At 40.4% G+C, this 17796-nt stretch overlaps 1 protein-coding gene across 9 annotated transcripts in view; it reads right to left on the bottom strand.

Annotated features, from left to right (window-relative positions):
• Positions 1-17796, bottom strand: part of DIDO1 (death inducer-obliterator 1) — a 60357-nt gene that overhangs the window by 14852 nt on the left and 27709 nt on the right. For 7 of the 9 annotated variants that reach the window (XM_054218895.1, XM_054218897.1, XM_054218900.1 and 4 more), the window contains 7 exons: positions 17540-17762; positions 3528-3996; positions 2457-2616; positions 1625-1741; positions 1292-1399; positions 712-847; positions 39-585 (listed from right to left, as the gene is read on the bottom strand). In XM_054218895.1, coding sequence (XP_054074870.1) covers positions 39-585; positions 712-847; positions 1292-1399; positions 1625-1741; positions 2457-2616; positions 3528-3996; positions 17540-17762 — 1760 coding nt within the window. Of the gene's footprint in view, positions 1-38; positions 586-711; positions 848-1291; positions 1400-1624; positions 1742-2456; positions 2617-3527; positions 3997-6389; positions 17763-17796 lie in introns of those variants that run through there. The other 2 variants (XR_008469057.1, XR_008469056.1) reach the window with 2 other exon arrangements.

Below are 17796 nucleotides of genomic sequence, written 5' to 3' on the forward strand. Positions count from 1 at the left end.
AAGATTGGGTAGCTTGGCTTATTATTAAATATACGCACTTGATATTGGGTGAGTGATGAACTGCTAAGTATCTTGGATCTGGTGAGGATGATGGTTTTGTTAATATTGATTTGGGGACAGTCATAACTGGTTTTGAAGTTTCCTGTTTTGTTTCCCCTGTTGAAACTTTGTCAGGTGCGGGACCAGAACGCAGGGCCGGTGTCGCAACACCGGAGGAGCTGCTCATTGCTGTCCTCGGGTCTCTGCCAGAAACCGTTACGGTTGTGACAACTCCGCCGGCAGAAGAGGCAGGAAAAGCAGAAGCATCTTCAGGTACAGAAGAATCTGTATTGTTGTGGCCCTGGGTTGTAGGAATGTAAGTTCTTTCAACGCTTGACTGAGAAACTGTTTCTGCTACCGGTCCGACGTCGGTTTCCATCGCGCTTTCAGAGACGGCCTCTCTGGCAGGCTCTGCTGTTGGGGCTGGTGCAGAACTTTCATACTTTGGCTGAACTTCGGGTTTTGATTTCGATTCCACCTTTTTAACTGGAGCCACTGACTTCATCTTCTTAGATGGTACTTCATCTTCAGATGCTGAAATCTGACCTATAAATTTATTTTAAAAGCTTTTGATTACTATTTAACAATGAAATAGTTTGGAGAAAAACAAATAAACAAACAACAGCCTTAACATAATTCTTTTACTGTGCACAAAGTCAGCGCAGTAGATACCTGTACAGATTTTGCAGTTCAGGTCAAAAAGGTGGGCTCGATGTTGACTTGTTGTATCCTTCAACATGCTGCTAAAAACATCTACAGAAGGAGCACTGTTTAAATTGGGCACAGATCGGGATGACTCTTGCTGCTCCTAAAAGCGAATAAACACAAAACATATTCCAGCGGATCATTAATTTTAACCATAAAAAAAATATTTTGGGAAGCATTAATTAACTTCAGGGTTTGTTTTTTTTTTTTAAATAAATTAAAGGCCTTGGTTAAAGCATATCAGATAGGGTTCTCAAATAATATTTGTCCTCCTTTTATTCCACGGTGTTTTGAAGTAGATAGCTAATATTCAGAAATAAAAGATTTCTCTGTAAATTGTCAACGTTTCAGAAGTGCATGCAAAACATGCCCATCATTTGGTTGTTGCACACCTTCAAACTACAAGGGAAAATGCTCAGAGCACACCTCCTAGCTAATAATATCCTTACAGTTCATTTAAAAAATCTGCACTTCTGGTGAAAGTGATGCCCTAGTTACCACTTATCTCCCTCGACCTCTTCTTTCTGAAGCAATAGCCAATACTCACATCAGAATCAGACACTGGCGGAGAATCTTCCATATTTACAACTGACATATGTTCCCGTTTTACAGCTGTTTTCTTGATTTCATGAGATTTGCTTCTTGACTCTATCATCTGAAAGAAACAAAACCATTTTCGTAAAAAGTCCACATATTTATTTTATAATTTTATTCCCTACTTCGTTATCACTTGGTTAGTTATAGAGAAAAAGTATACTAAAACTGAACATTATTAGTATTTCATTATGAAGAAAATGGTGCATTAATGTAACGTGGGTGGTAAGGGTTGGCAAACTCGCTCTTAATTCATAAGGACATAGGGGAAAATTATGTTACTTACTGCTTTAGCTGGTTTCTCTTTCCATACAGACAGTTCTTTAGATAAAAGTTCTTCTGGTTTCATTCTCACTAGTTTTGACAGTGAGATTTCCTCACGAAGGACACGATGAAAAAGTCCCTGAAAACAAAACAGACTTCGTTGCCATGCTGAAGAGAACCTGCTTGGCCAACTAATAAGATTTGCAGTGCTGAACAGGCAAAACCTGTTCCAGTTTCTTAATTATCTACTAATAATACCAGCTACTTATAAACAAATTTGGAAAGGTGGAACAAACAGAAAATAAGGATGAAATAAACAGCAAGTATGAATTTTCCTCGTTATCACCAATATCTATCAATATAACTGAATAGGAATGTCAGAAGCTGAGCAGCCACTCTCCTGTTTCATATCTATTGTAGAAATTAAAGAAAAAAAGAAAAGAGGAGTTTCCAGTGTTCTCTAGTGGATATTTTCATCTGCACCAGCATCCATTTTTTTCCTTTTAAAGCATAAATATGATCATCTACACAGGTAGTATCCACCACGTACTACAGAATGTCACAAGAGGAGCAATTAATAAAGTCTGTATTTTAAGAAAGCCGTTTGGTAAATAAGTATTACACACCAAATGCCCAAACGTAATAGATACGCATGACCAACTAAAGTAGACTTTGAATTCCTTCTGGATAATTTTTTTTTTTAAATATTTGAATGGCTTTATAATAATCTTTTATAATATAATTCATAAGCCTCCATCTTGAAACTCTTAATCTTGAGGGTAGAGAGTTTGACATATCATTAAAACCCGAAAGTATGTTTCAGTATATGTTTACTATTTAAGGAAATTCCAAACCTGATTTTTGGGGTCCTTGAGATTGAACATGATGCTACGGTATTTACTCTTGTATCTGTTGTCCGTAACTTGAAACAAATTAAACATCTCCTTTTCAATATTGAGTGCTACTTTCCCTACTTCACTCTCTGTCATGACCAGATCATCGCTATCATTGACTCTGTTAAAAACAAGAAAGGGTACGTGCATTTACGTTAGGCATGAATCTTCAGGTAGCATTCATAAAAACTTAACTTTTCAGAGGAAGGAGCTGACCTGGCTCCTCCTCGCCCAGTGAAGGCTCAAGTCTCCTTTCGGTGACACCTCAAAGCCAAAGTCTATCTCGGCACCTTGAACCATGAGCTATGGCAACCTGCCAGCGCTGGCCACAGGCCCACAGAAGCCAGCCCTGGTGAGCAGCCATCAGCCTTTACCACCACTCCTGCTCATGGCACCCAAGTCAGGAGCTTTCTGCCCTGAAGGACACAGGGAGCCCCAGCATTGAGTCTGAGTCCTACATTTTCCACTGTGAGCAGACACCACCAGAACACAGTGCTCTATAGTAAGTACAGATGGCTGGGATTAGCTTGAATAATCCTTGTGAGGCTATCTGCTCCCGTTCGGTTTGGCTTTTTGTTTGTTTTTTTCTTACCTAAGCAATACATTTGTCCACTGACCAGGGTTTGTTGTTGACTGTTATGTTGGGAGGGGAGGGAATCTCTACTTCAGTAAGCCTTTAACCTTTCACTACGCTATTTCCTATACTGTGTTGCCTACCACCTCTACATCTCCAGCCACCACCATCACCAGATTTTAAAACTTCAGAGCACCTGCATTAGAAAAGCTTCCATGCTGTAATCTAATGCTCCGACTGCAATTGCCTCAATATAAACGGAACAGTGAGGTTTCTTTTTTTTTTTTAAAAGCTTTTTTTTTTAACATAAATCTGAAATGCCAGTTACACCTGTAGTAATTTGTAGTATAAATTCAGTCCCTCGATACCCCTTGTTAAGAAGTAAATAAAACTCTGCAGGCTAAACACCTACATCTAGTTGTAGCTTCCTATATAAAATAAGTGCTTTGAATTCCCACCTCTTCCATAAAATTTCTTTTAGGGACCGTCGAATATTTTGTCGAATCTGCGAGTTGGGTTGTGACTGGATAGGGCTAGCTGATGCTTTTGCTTGACTACTTCCAGATGCGGTAGAAATGGAAGACAGTGAAGGCTTTTTGAGTCCTCCACCCAAACTGGAAGATGTAGCTGGTTTTTTGGAAACTGATGAGCCATGAGAAAGAGAAGAATGTTTGGAAGGAACGCTGCCTGATGAAGGAATGCTGCCTGATGAAGGCCAAGGTTTCTTGGGAATTACACCTTTGAAACTTCCAGCAGAAGGTTTAAGTGGTTGCTTAGTTAGTGATGTGCTAGAGAAGGACGGGGACTTCTTTGAAGGCAGATTTTTAGGGAGAGAAGACGTCTGCTTCTCCATTATAGATGCAACAGCTTTCTTCGATGCCAATGTAGGCTCTGCTCTATCTTCATGCTTTTTCTCTTCCCTTTGAGCTGTTAAAACAAAGAAGAAAATACAATATTAAAGGCTTAACCTTGTAACTTCCTATTCATGAAGATCCGTTACCATCTATAAAGAAAAGTCTGTGAAATGACATCTCCAGAGAATAACTACCAAGTAGGCAATTTAAGCTATTTACTTTCACTAGCCTTTTTAAAAGTCATTTTAAAAAACACGCAGAGGTTGACATAATTTTTGTGAAGAAATTTGTGTCTTCGATCCTTCAGAGGTTACTTCATCTTAGAGGCCGACTGAAGAGTTTCAGAGAGTTCCATTTTGGCTTTAAAGGTTGAAAATTATATTTACAATCTACGCAAGAAAACTGAAAAGCAAAAAAAAAAAGGCACCACCTTCAAAGATTCCTGAGTGGGATAAGTTTCAAAAACACACCACATTTTCACACATTACAAAAAAAAAAAAAACAAAACAAAACAAAACGCAATACAACCCACATCTTGTATTTCCACAGCAGGATTCTCATAGCAATTTACAGAACCTGTTTATTACAGAGGCTGACCTGATGGTAGAGTCCATGAATTTGAAACTGCAGTACGACCTTAAGTTTAGTATTATTGAAGTTTCATAAACCCTTTCTCCCAGACTTTTTATTTTAAAGAGCAAGCAAAGGCAGACAAGTTACGTAGCACAGAAGTTGTTTAAAAAATTTAAACACATACTCAATGTACCTGGTTGCTGGCATTGATATTATACTGGTGACGTCGCCATAAACTATTATTAGATCTTCATATTCAGTTCCTAGCTAAATTCTAAATTTATAGAAAAATATGAATATTGCTGCTCAGTATTGCTGTGACGATCGAATGTCCACCATTTGCAAACTATTCCATTCACACTATTTCCATTTAAACAATTCAACACAGCAAAAAAAGCCAAAACCAAAAAACCAACCCCACACCCCCAGCAAAACCCCCTTCATTTCCCGGACATTAAAGCTACCTCGGGCTAACACCAGCACATTTATCCGGACAGCGCAAACAAGGAAGGGTTGTGATGGCAACTACCAAAAAACCTCTCCCGAAACACAACTGTTTTGATTAGAAAAGCAAAGTTTTCTCCCTAAAAAAGCCTTTTCTTCTCACAAATCCATAGATAATCACTGACCAGTTAACAAGTTAAATTTTAATCTGATGTTTTTAGCTAGTGAAGGTTTGTAGATGAATTAGCCCAGAAGCCCTAGCTGCAAAATGCAGGGCACTTCCTGGGAAAGATCCAGGAATTTAACTTTCCATAATTTTACCACAGACCAAATGGTCCCTTCTTCACCTTCCAGATCTGCCATAATGACAGCAGGAATTGCTAGGAAGGGCCCAAGTTGTCCAGTCTGTCTGTTCTGAGATGGACTTGATGGGGACAAAGCACTCCCGTGAAGGATGGTCCAAGAAACCCCACAAACCAGCCCAAGCTCGCAATGGAAACGCCCCTCAAACAGGGGAAGATTTGGAATACTTAAGGGACACGGTGTGATACTCCCTAATTCCGGGAGGAAACAGCCTTGCAACCTTCCTCTGTGCTTAACGGCCAGGCACCCCCTGAACGGAGCATAAGCTTCCAGCAGAAAGATGCTTCTAACCGCGGTTTCTTTAACAGGCTCTTACTGACAGCAGTTTGGTCACAAACACACAAACCAGTGGTTAAGATGAACTAGGAAACGATGCTGTACTTCAGCTTTTATAAGGCGAAGTATAAGGGTGTGCATGAACTTCTGCTGGAACACAAAGAGAAGCCAGAAGATCCAGAAATACAGTATATTTATCCTTTTTTTTTTCCTAGAAGCATTTTACAAGTAGATGCTGTGAGGAATTTTTCTGAGTGAGACTTAACTATCCGAAGTGCCAAACAAGAGACATGCCGTAATGCATTCAAAATTTTCAAGGAATGTGAAAATTTTGCTATAGATTAAAATTATTCTTCTTCCATTACTCCCAGTTTTCCCTAGAGACTGGTCTTGGTTCCCGTCGTGAGCCTGAGCTGGGGAGACCTTCCATGGGACCCAAAGTGCCTCCCTCATGTCCTCACCCCCCTGCCCCGCTATCACCACACTATCGCTTTGCCAGCCCCGGGACGGAGAGGGGGAATTGGGAACTATTGCCGATGGCTTTGGTTTGGGCAAATTGAGCACCCAAAACTTAACAGAGGTAAAAAGCCAAAACATTCTGAGTTATTAGTCCTGAATAAAGAGAAGGCGAATATCCAAAACATGCGCACTGGTAACGCTGCAGGAATTACTCTAATTCCATTCCCTTTATCCCGGTTTATTGGATCTTTCTTGTCCCTTTTCAGGCAGGCAGGACAGGAGCATGTTCCTGGGACTCATCACGGAAAGGCAGGCCAGCACAGCCCGGGTTTCAAAATGATGACAGCAAAATTCACTCCTCAGTGCTACGACATTTTAGTTCTTTTGGTTTATAGCACCAGTACAAAATGTGAAAGTCTAAATTTGTATTTAATCCTCTATATGCTACCTTTTTAATGATTAGTTCAAATTAGTTAACGAGAACTACATCAATAAAAATTAAAAATAGCGGTTTTGTGTCAATCAGACATTGTATATATGAGAACTACATCCACACCAAACCTATCTGTTACCAACAGCCATGTCACAGTAGGAATATGTGCTTGTAAAATAGATAAAAGTAGATTGAAGTTCCCAGGATTGAAGGGCAGCAGAATGAGTAAGTGTCCAAGAAGAAAGATGCAGAAGCATCCCTTATTCTGCAGGTTGACATCATGGCTATTTAGAAAGGTTGCCGAAGTGAGGTGTGTAATTCTGTGTGTCTTTAGCCAACAGAAAATGTGCAACTAGTTCTTAAGCTTCATGAAAGTTTAACAGTTTCAAACTACAATGCTACTTTATACCAACTAAAGCTGTCTACCTAGCAGGATGCGTTGATTAGAGAAACCGATGGTATGGATTTCGTATGTACTAATTCAGTCACATGTAGGTTTTTCAGCCCTTCAGAACATCTACCAACTACTCTATCAAATTTACAGGACACCTCACTGTATTTGAAGGACGCTGTCAAATGGTATGCACGTTTGACAAAGAATCAAGACTACTTAAACCCTACATATGCAAATAACCTTGGATGGCTGTAGATGAACCTAATTTAATAAACAAACAAACAAAAAAATCTTATCTCCTATTTTGACTATGAGAAACCAGAATTTTTGTCCTGTCAGGTTTTGGTTTTTACTGAGATTAGTGTTGTGCCGCGTCATCCAGCTGAGCCAACTCACTGTGTCTTTACTCAGGTCTCGGATCCAAGGCAGAGGAGCTGAGTGGGAGGAAGGACGGGGCTGTGGCTGCCTCTTCTGGTGGCAGCTTGCCTCTACTGACTTAGCTGCAACGTGAGCACACCCCGAGGCTCACACAGTCTTCTGATAGGTATGAAACTATGGCAAGTGTGTGTTTGGAAGAGTTAACAGAACTGTGTACTCTTTTCAGAGAGCAGTATGCTGACACATGTGGAATTTAGCTCCTGAACAGATGCTACAGTCGCTCAGCAAACTGACGGGAGATATAACGGACCAGGTATTCTCTCAGAGCACCGGTTTCAAATCCCGTTGCCTTGCAGTCCACAGCTTGAAGAGAAGACACAGGTCAATGTCTACTATATACACTGGCCACTGTATTTTTTACTGTGAGGTTTCCGGTCCTTTTCATCAGTAGCTCCAGCGTTCCTACAATAAATGCTTTTAAACAAATTTAAAATAAAAGGTTAGAGGTGACTACGGAACATCAGCCTATCCAGCCTAACAGACTAATAGGGAGCTTCACCACAGACAGATTAGTGCCAGAATAAGGTATTCAGTGGCTTTTCTATTCAGCACTTTTGAACACAGAGGTGTACCTCTCTTGGCTTGATGTTAGAAACGCTATTTAAAACGAAATAGTAATTCCTATTTTCCCCATTTTGTCCTGATCGCCACTTATTAGGACAGCAACAGAATTCTTATTGACTGAGGAGAGGCATGGGCTAGAAAGACAGAGAGGTACAGACAGAGCTACCCACCCAGCTCATTTCCAGAGTGAAACCCAACGAATCCTCTGGCAGAAAGAAGTGCACTCATTGCAGGGCTTCAGAAACAGCATTACTATGGTACGTTCGCTACAGACATAACTATGATCTCTCCCACTAGATGTCAACAGATACAGAACCCCTCCCCTAAGGAAATTCCCTGTGAAGCTAAGCCAAATATTACAGCACGCAGCCAAGAACAAAACTTCTGTAAGCAGGGGAGGACACAACTGCCCCATTATCTGCTGCGATACAGAGGAGTCTGTTGGAAGCCTGATGGTTACACAGCCTTCACTCCTGTGCAGCTCAACAAGTTTCATCATTGTAATGTGGTTGTTGAGGCCCAATTTAAGAATGATTTCCAGAGTGTGGCACTGTTTAATTTTGCATGAAGGATTTGCAGGATGCACTCATACCATAATCCCTCTCCTACGCTGGCAGGCTGTGTTTTACACCACCAGCATGGAAATTATCCAAAGGAAACTTCGCTCTTCCTCTGATCTTGTCAAAATACTTCTGTAGAGTGTTCAAGCCTACGGTGGTTCTTCCCCCCTTCCCTCTCCACCCAATTTTTCTTTGGAATAGCAGCTTTACAAAGACACTGCAAAAATCCACCACCCCCAGTTTCTAGTTAAGTGATCTCATTTGTGACGGGTATTTTGCTGGAGACATCATCTGGTTTTCCCAACTTTTAAATACTTGAAGAAACGTGCTATTACTTTTGTTTGCATAGTTTTAAAATTATTCAAATCACACTTTAAAGATCTTCAATTTCTTGCTCTAGTTGATGCTACAAGTTTTAAACGATGCTGTAGACAAACTATAGGCAGTTACACTTCAAGAGCCTGTTTCATAATGAGTCTGTAAGACTCAGATTTTTTAAAAATCTTTTCATAAAAAAAAAAAGCATCACAGCTACTACTACAGAACACTAAAAACTTTTGTTAAATATGTCTTGCAGCCGTGCAAGCTGATTGTTTGTTACATAGTACTGATTATACTTTCCCTACAGAATTAAGAATTTGGCATAAGGCTGTTCATAGATCAGAACTAGTGCCTCTGATGTCTAATACTGTCTTGTCATTTCCCTGGGATCTCCTCCATCTACACTAATCCATCTCCCCCCCACCCCCACCCCAGGATAAAACTCCTGAAGGCGATGTGTGGGGAGCCGAGGCCGATGGCTGCGTCGTCTTGTCCAGCTTGCAGAGCTGTCCCCAGTGGGAGCCCCGGCGCTGGGGAGCAGGAGGTGGGCAGCCCCCCACTGCAGAAAGCACTGCCTTGCCCATCGCCGAGCCTTCGCCAGCCCAGAGCGCGGGGCCGGCTGAAGCACCTCTGGGTTCTACAGAGACTTTCCATGCTCTTCCGTCACTAAAATAGAGAGGTTAAAAACAAAACAAATAACTACGACTAACTTTCAGGCGTATGCACAATATACATGTTTGTGTGGCACCAACAGTAAGAAAGCTGGCAGTTAACATTTTTCTGTAAAAAAAAAAAAAAAAGGATATCTGTAAAATTCCATAATACAAATAATAAAAATCTAAGAGGAGTACAGCTACTTGTGGCCCACCTTTTAAAGTGGATCATTTACGACACTTAAAAGGATTTTTGTGTCCTTTTCAAAAGAAGCCTAACATCAAATTAGAGGGAGGAAAATTCACACTAGTGCAGCTTGGCAGTTGTTAAAAAAGCAGTAATACCTGTTAGAAGGTATCCTCCAACAGCCTGCGTAAAGGCTGGCCAGAGGTAAGTATGTTTTTTTGAGAAGAGCTAATCTCTAAAGAAAGGCAACAGCAGTGGCCTTTACAATAGCTTAAATATCCGCTAGGAATGCAGGTGTGAAACGACCAACCAGAAGCAATAATCCATTTAGGAATTCACAAAAACCCCCACTGGCATTTTGAGTGTCACTCAAAAATCGGCCTGTGTTGTCCTGTGAAGTTCTGCACGGTGCCGCAGCTCCTTCTCGCCCAGCTGCAGGAAGCTCCACTGCCCGGTTCTGTCCCATCCTTCCCGCCTGCGGCAGCTGCCCCGGCTGAGCCACGCAAACAGCACAGGCAGCCTGGCTTGGCACACGTCGCAGCAGAAAAGGACAGTCTCTTGGCTCAGAGATGAGATATCTCACCCCACTCTGTCAGTACCTGAGGATTTAGGAACCGCACTTTCCCCTTTGTAAAACTGTTGAAACAGAGGATGGGCAAGATTTCTCAAATTTGGAACTGGTGGTGTCCTAACAGCTCCCCTTTGCCACTCAGCCCCACCATGTCCTAAATGGACGTGTCCGACACAGCTGTGGTACGACCCCTTTCTGCACGACTCATGAGAAAAATAATTTTAACAGAGAATTTAAACTAGCCCCTCCACCCCAACGCAGTGGCTGATACCAAACTTTAATCCATGAGTTCTTCCAAAGTGAAACCTTTTGATGCATTAGCCAACTTAAAAACCTGAACAAAACACATGGGTGAGCCGGTGCTTTAGACGTCAGTTATAAAGCACTCTCCAACGGGAGGTCACTTACCCGTTCCGAGCCGTTCCTCAAGAGCAGCCCTTGCAGTCACCCAGCTGGTTTGCACGCCTGACATCTCAGAGCCTCACAACCTTCTGGAGGAGCCGGTCCCGTAAGGTGCCACTGAAGCACCCTCTGGTGGCACCGAGCGCTCAGTGCCCGAGGCTGTGAAGGTGCCGTTTGTAACCGCTTCATTTCCAGGGTCATTCAACTGTCGCTTTCCTGAAACCTGTTTTTGCTAGACTTTTTGTCATTTCCCTTAAAGATAGCTGAGCGTTAGTTCTAAATAACTCAAAAGTGCTCATCTACACTTACAAAGGTTTCAGTGTTAGCTTTCACTGTTACCTGCCTATGGTAATACGTGTCTGCTTCCACTTTCAAGACCAAATCATACTTTATTGTTAAGCACTAGCGTTTCAGAGGTGGGCCCCTGTCCTGCCGCTTTTCTTCAAAAGTCTCAGTTCTAGTCTGCACAATAGTGAGCAGCTCATAATTAAGCTGCCTGTGTGCCAAGCCGTTATATTTGGACACACAAAGAAAGTACATCTGTCTTTAAAGTTAATTAATTTAGGAAACTCTGAGACAAGGGCCTTTTCTGTGCTGGCGATTTGTTTGCATTCAAGCCAACCCTGTAGCTATGCTCATGCAAATCTGTAGCTTAGATCCTCAAAGCTTTGTTTTAATCTACATGAAATTATAATGATTTATCTGGTCTACGTTAGTCGACTACATCTTCACAACTACACCACTCCCTAGCGAAAAACAGGCACTATCTGCTGCAAAAAAAGGGCTCCTTATTTTCCAGACCATTTATGGATTGGTCTCATGACTCCTTGCAGCAACAGGCCATCTTCAGGTTCCGAGTTCGGTACAGACCAGACGCAGCAAATCATCATCAGCAAAACTTGACTCCAAAGTGCAAGAGATCACCTCAAAACCACCCTTTTATTTGGGGATTAGCAGAGGAAGATCTTTTTCACTGGCTATGCAGTCAAGTGAGCAAGTTCAAAGAACTGAAGAATATTAGTAAAAGAAAGCAAAACAGCAATAGAGGGTGGTGAGTTGTTGGGTTTTTTTAATCAAACTTTCATTGCTTTCAGTGTTGATGACAAGAGATAAAACCACCCTAATATTCATAGTGCATCCATAAATCGTACCATGTTTCTGACCCCCGACCCTTTCCCTCAGCAATGGCTCCTTATACTGAAGCCATGCACCCATTATGGCCAGGGCGCTGGCTGTCTGTCATCCCAGCGCCTCAGGGGTGCTAGGTGCTTGAAAGGCAAAATAGGAACCATGCCAGCAGCAGGGACCAGCCTTCCTAACTTAAGAGACACGGCAAAAATCTTCATATGGCTGGCAGCCACAGGACAGATGTAACATACCTTGTAGAGCAGAGAAGGGGAGCTCCAGCAGTTCACAGGCAGGAGGTGGTAATCGCTCCCCAAGGATCCCACTGCTCCTTTTAATTGGCTGGGTCCCAGGGGATGCTGGTGCCAGCAGCCGCTACTGGTCTGGCTCGCTCCACTGCCAGGGTGCCGGCCCCCAGCAGCCCTGGGCCAGCACAGCCCCTGCCATCCTCATGGCATGAGTTCAGCACTGGAGCTGCCTTACACCAGCCGCTCTGGGACTATAATCTTCCCAAAGCCAGATCTCCAAGATGAACGTCTCAGAAGTTCTGCCAGACTCATCTTAGGTGTTCTGATTATTATTTAGTCCGTGAACAGCCTTTCTGAAAACTCCTTGAGTTACAAAGGGTCAACGCTAGACCTACATATACAGCAGCCACGTGCCCCAGAAAGTTGCCAGTAACATAAAAATAAATAATTCTTTTTATTCCCTTGGTACTACTCAATACTTATTGCCTCTTAGTATGGGTCTACATTGCAGAATACAGCATTAAGCAAAGCTTTCAAGGCGTTAATTCCGATGCCAGTAGTTTAGTTGTAACAGTATGGAAGCTGGCACCAGCAAGTTTTTCCTACGGGGAAGAACTCACACCAAAACAAAAGGGCATCGAGTTTAACTACAATCAGTCCTTGCAAACAAACATATTTATGACTTAAGAACAGCTCCTTAGTTTATGTAAAATATTTTTTAATAGTTAAGCTAAACCAACAGCGGTATATCCACAGACACTGCACTACTCAATTGAAGAGCAACAACTTACTGGCACCAGTCCGTGTGCAGACAGCGCCTTCACATTTTTGTTTTCGCAACGGTACTTACAGCTTCCTACATCGCTTCTACCTCCTGAGCCATAACTCCTCTGTCTTGAGCGCACTGCATTTTCCCCCTACTCTCTTTATAGTGGTATATTTTCTTTCTTTCCTGCCTTCGGACTGTCATTACAGAAAGAAAAAAAAAAAGTGACACAAGAAAAAGATACATAGATCAGGTATGCTGCAATCTAAGCATTTTGGTATGCACATCACGTTTTCTGATGATGGGCTCCCAATATGACTGTATTCCCTTTACGAAGTCTCTGTATTTTGTTAGAGGTGTATGGGAACAAAGCAGTACAAGTGCCCTTTGCATCTGAGATCGATACAAGCAAACACTATTCACTTTGTGAGTAGCTCTTGTGTGTAGAAACGTCTAGCTGCGGAAGAAATGAAGAAAACTGAAAGGGGACGATAAAAGGAAATGTGCGTCACCAGAGCCAGAGCTCTACAAAACCGGCCTCCCGCTTCCAGGAGGTGGCAGCGTTGTCTCCATAATTCACAGCTGTAAAGCAGGAGAGAAACCACAAACACTGTGCTTTTCGCTTAAACGCTTCCCATTCACTCAGTCCTGCTCATCAACAACAACTATGAAGCACTAGCACCAAATATTATAAGAGACAGCTATAAACTCATACTATTTCTCTGCCTGCAGTGAAGCAAACAGAAGTTTAGTGGCTTGGTGTAAAGTTCTCTAGAAGTTCTACCCCAAGAACAATAAGAAATAAACATTTAATGTTTATTTTTTATCTAATAAATCCTCTTCAGTCTCCTGTGCACTTAGTTACTTTTATCAATAAATGCAGTGAAGATGTTTACGTAGCTTTAGCACCCAAGTTGAGTAAATTATCAGTTCATGTATTTCTTTTAAGTCTAGTAAGTCAGCTGAACTTCAAAGATTCAAAGCCCTGATGAGTACTTGGTATACTTATGACTGAGTAGTTTAAAAACTGGGATACTGCAAGCATCTACCATCTTCCCCTCCTTTTGGATTAATTTTCTATTTTAAAACGGCTAATACATTTGCTGCTGACTTCTATTTAACAATTAACAGCAAAAATATAGAAAAAAGTCTCAAGTTTTCTTCTATCAAGCAGAAAACCTGTGTTCAGGTGCTTCAGACATATACACTGACACTGCTGACAGACCTCTGCATCAGCAAACTTCATGTTTGAAGTGTACCTTTACCCCCTCTTTACAGGGCAGCAGTGAATATAATGGACAATTATTCCTACAAATGCAATATATGGTAATAATTAGCGTAAAACATTAAATATAAAAGCCATCAGCAGAGTCAAATAAGCAGTGGACTGCTTTTGTGGTTCCTTCTGGAATACAACATGTTTATATTACACTGTTTGAAGTTTGTCCTCATCCAGTATAATTAAAAATAATGCTTCCTATTATTGTAAGATGTATGTCAGTCTGCTCCCAAAACTGAAACATTTCAGGAATCACTTCGGGTGGTGCTTCCCCACAAACACCTAGGTGATCTCACTGGATAAACGAGAGTCTGTTTTGCTTTTGTTATGAATTTTACATCTCCTTTGATATGATCTAATTATTGATAATTAGCACTAGCTCACGTGACAAATTCCAGATTTCTATCACAACTTGAATCTCTGAGCATCTCAACAATCCATATACTCGTATCAATTTGGAAGCTAGGGTGACTTTGGAAATTAAAGTTGAGCACTGCATATTAAATTAATACCAATTTTCCTAACGAAATTAAAAGCAACACTTCTGAAAGGGAATGTGACACATACCTAACCTCCTCTTATACGTGCAGTTCAAACACTGCCTGAAACTTTTAAAAGCACTTGTACTTAATATTCACTTATCAAAGCAAGGTCAAGGTATTTCCCGCTCTAGTTATTAAATGAATAAATAGGATTATTTTCACTGGGAACACCAAGATGTTACACAGTGTCATTATCAGGCTCCAGATTTTGGTGTACAAAGTCACTTCCAACTACAGTCCTAACTCATCCCCAAAAATACTTCATAACTTTTTTTGTAGCTAAGAAAGGCAAACTAATGGGGTAACAGAGAAAAAGAAATTGCTGCTCTATATAAACACATACTACTAGCACCAAATATACTTTCTTTTTTTTTAGATGCAAAATAGGCTGGGAGGAGAAAAGGGGGTTTGGTGGCAGGGTTTAGATGCGAATACACGATATGCCCCTATCACCCAGCACCTCTGTAAGAATGGCTCATTTTCTTCTTGCTATTACTTAATAAAACTACTGTCATATGTTAACAAACCCAAAAATCTTGTACCCGACAGGTACAGAGTAAACGTATAAAGTAAATCCATGTCTGAAATATGATGAGCTGACTGATGGAAAGAGTATTAGAGAAATTCTGCTAGTCATAAATTTCCTTAATTCCTAAAGGGCCTCGCGCACTGAGGTGACAGATCAGGATTTGCAGAACATGGCTTGAAGGTCTGGGAGAATGCAGGTGGTATTTCAAGATACTGTATATTGAAGAACCCCGTCCTTATTCTCCTCTAGGTGACCTTAAGTCCAAACATTAGACACCGAGAAGTCTGGATGACATCTTAAACGTCTTTCATAATCTATGTTCAGAAATACGCATTTCTAAGTGAGTCACTTTGTTCCAAGATTAGTGTCTAAACCAGATTACATGTTTTGTCCACTGCAGGTGCTTTTCTTGACAGACTACCTCAGACTTCAAGAGTTCTAACTTTTAGATACCCGAGGTGAAATGAGATGACTCTCACAAATTTTCCATAATGCTCTAACTTCTACGTTTTGAAGAGCACAGAACATTTGTTAAGTGAATAAAATCTTGTAGAATGCTCTTAACGATGAGGCAACAGCAGCTTCTCAGGAAGATTACAGCTCAAGCCCATCCAATCAAAAAGTAGGACAAATTTTTTCACAAATACACAAACAGTTTACCTGGGAATTTAGTAATGGCACAGAGACGCCACATATTAGTACAACTTACCTTAATAATAGCAATCTGAAGTTCTTCCTTGCATTTGATATGAGAGTTCTTCATCACACAAACTATGTTGTTTTCTATTCATTATTGAAGTCTGGTATATACACATATTTTTGAACCAATTTAACAATTTAGCTACAGGAGTCCGATTTTCTACTAGAATTTGTTAAATCTGTATAACCCCCAGCGTGGTAAAACTTAAGAGCCACCCCCCTTAAAACAAAGCCCAAACTTGCAGCCTTAAAACCGGTAATTCCTGTCTCCTAGAAAAAAACCTGTAGCAATAAGGACATTTTAAGTGATACAGTTATAGGGACACTTGCAATTATATTGAGATAGAAAGTGTCATAAAAACTTGACATGTAAAACAAGCCCTTATAGTTTCATTTATGTCTTTCCTAATTTTAGTTATTTTTAAAACAGTACAGCTTCTGACAAAAAAAGCTACAGCTTCTTTAGAAGCAGCTGAAAAAAATAAATCCAAGTTTATCAAAATATGTATCTTAAGAGTTCTCTATAAAAGAGGCACAGGGCCCAAGTAACAAAATATGCAACAAAAACATGCAGGGAAAAATTTAAAATATTTAAAAACATTTGATGTGGGTAAACACAATTAAAATATACCTAGTAAGTCTACTATATGCTATAATAATAAACATCAATTTAAGGTAGCCGGCGTCCCCTCAGTGCTTAAAAATTACATCTAAAAAAATCTCAAAGATAATTTATACTTAATGTGTTACTTTACATATAATGTGTTTAATAATTAGGTTTATTTCTGAAAAGAAAATGCAAAATTGGCTAAAGTGTGGTTAAGAAAGCTGTGAGAACTGCATTTCTGAATTCATTAATCTTCAAGTGAATAAATATTAGACACCAGGTCATGTGCTTTGTAAATGTGAAATGGAAGATTTCACCTGAAGTTCCACCACTGCATTATAAAACTACTTAGCTGGAGCTAATAAAAAAATGTCATTAGCAGAAAGACTTGTTCAGGCTACAAAGCAGTAATTACTTACCTTTATATGAGTTATATGGATGTTAATTCAAAAACCTGCAAAAATATGCAAGGCAATATCTCCGCCTAATATCCACTTCAGATGTGTTCTTGTGTGTGTGTGGATAATGTGTGAAGTATGAAAATATAAAGGAAAAAAAAAAAAGTACTGCCTCCCCCCAAACTTAAAAGTAAAGAATGGTCCTTAAATTATTTCACGTAAGGAAGAACAGCAGCAGGAAGAACTTGGATATACTTGACAGTTAAAAGCTGTTTGCAGAAGTGTAAGTATCACTGGATACCACGTTGAAGATTTCTTTCTCGGCACTAGCACTGAAAATGCAAGACCTGAGAGAAAGGTGCCAAATCTAAATTACAAAAATACAATTCAAATTAGTACAGTCAATTGCTGATTCACGGTGCACACTGTGCAACCTTTTTGTAAAACTGAACACGAATGTATCGATACTTACCTTTTCTGGTTAAGAAACAGTTATTGTCTTTACAGGGAAAATTTAAAGCTTAATCATGTAGTTTTCATCCAGAAATCAGCTGGGTAGATTGATAGGCTCTTAATCATACAACTGATACAAATGAAACTCCTAAAAGCGTCTCCCATTTGTGTTTATCTCTGTGTGCAAACCTTTGAAGGTGAAGAAAAGTAGTTTGGTGCCATATTGAGGGGAAAAAAAATCCTAAACTCCCTAGTCTTGCAGAGCCAAGAATGGATGGGTATTCAAAGAAAATGTAAATGATTATTCAGGAATATCCCTATGCGATACATACATTTGAACAACAGTGAAGATGAAATGGCAGTCCTTTCAGGCTTTACAGCATTGTAATTATGATCGCTTGCCCAGGACGGCGTGGTGTTTTCTGCTGCTGGCTCTTTAGCAATAGGTTGAGTGTTCACCTCCGTCTTGGCAGTTGTCAAAACAGTCTTCTTCATATTCATCTCTCTTTTCTCAGGAAATTGTCTCTTTTGGTTTAAAAGAGGCTTAATACCTGCCTGTATGATTAAAAGAAGCTTCATTACTAATAAT

Source organism: Rissa tridactyla, chromosome 12 (genome assembly GCF_028500815.1).
Source record: "Rissa tridactyla isolate bRisTri1 chromosome 12, bRisTri1.patW.cur.20221130, whole genome shotgun sequence".
Lineage (NCBI taxonomy): Eukaryota > Metazoa > Chordata > Aves > Charadriiformes > Laridae > Rissa > Rissa tridactyla.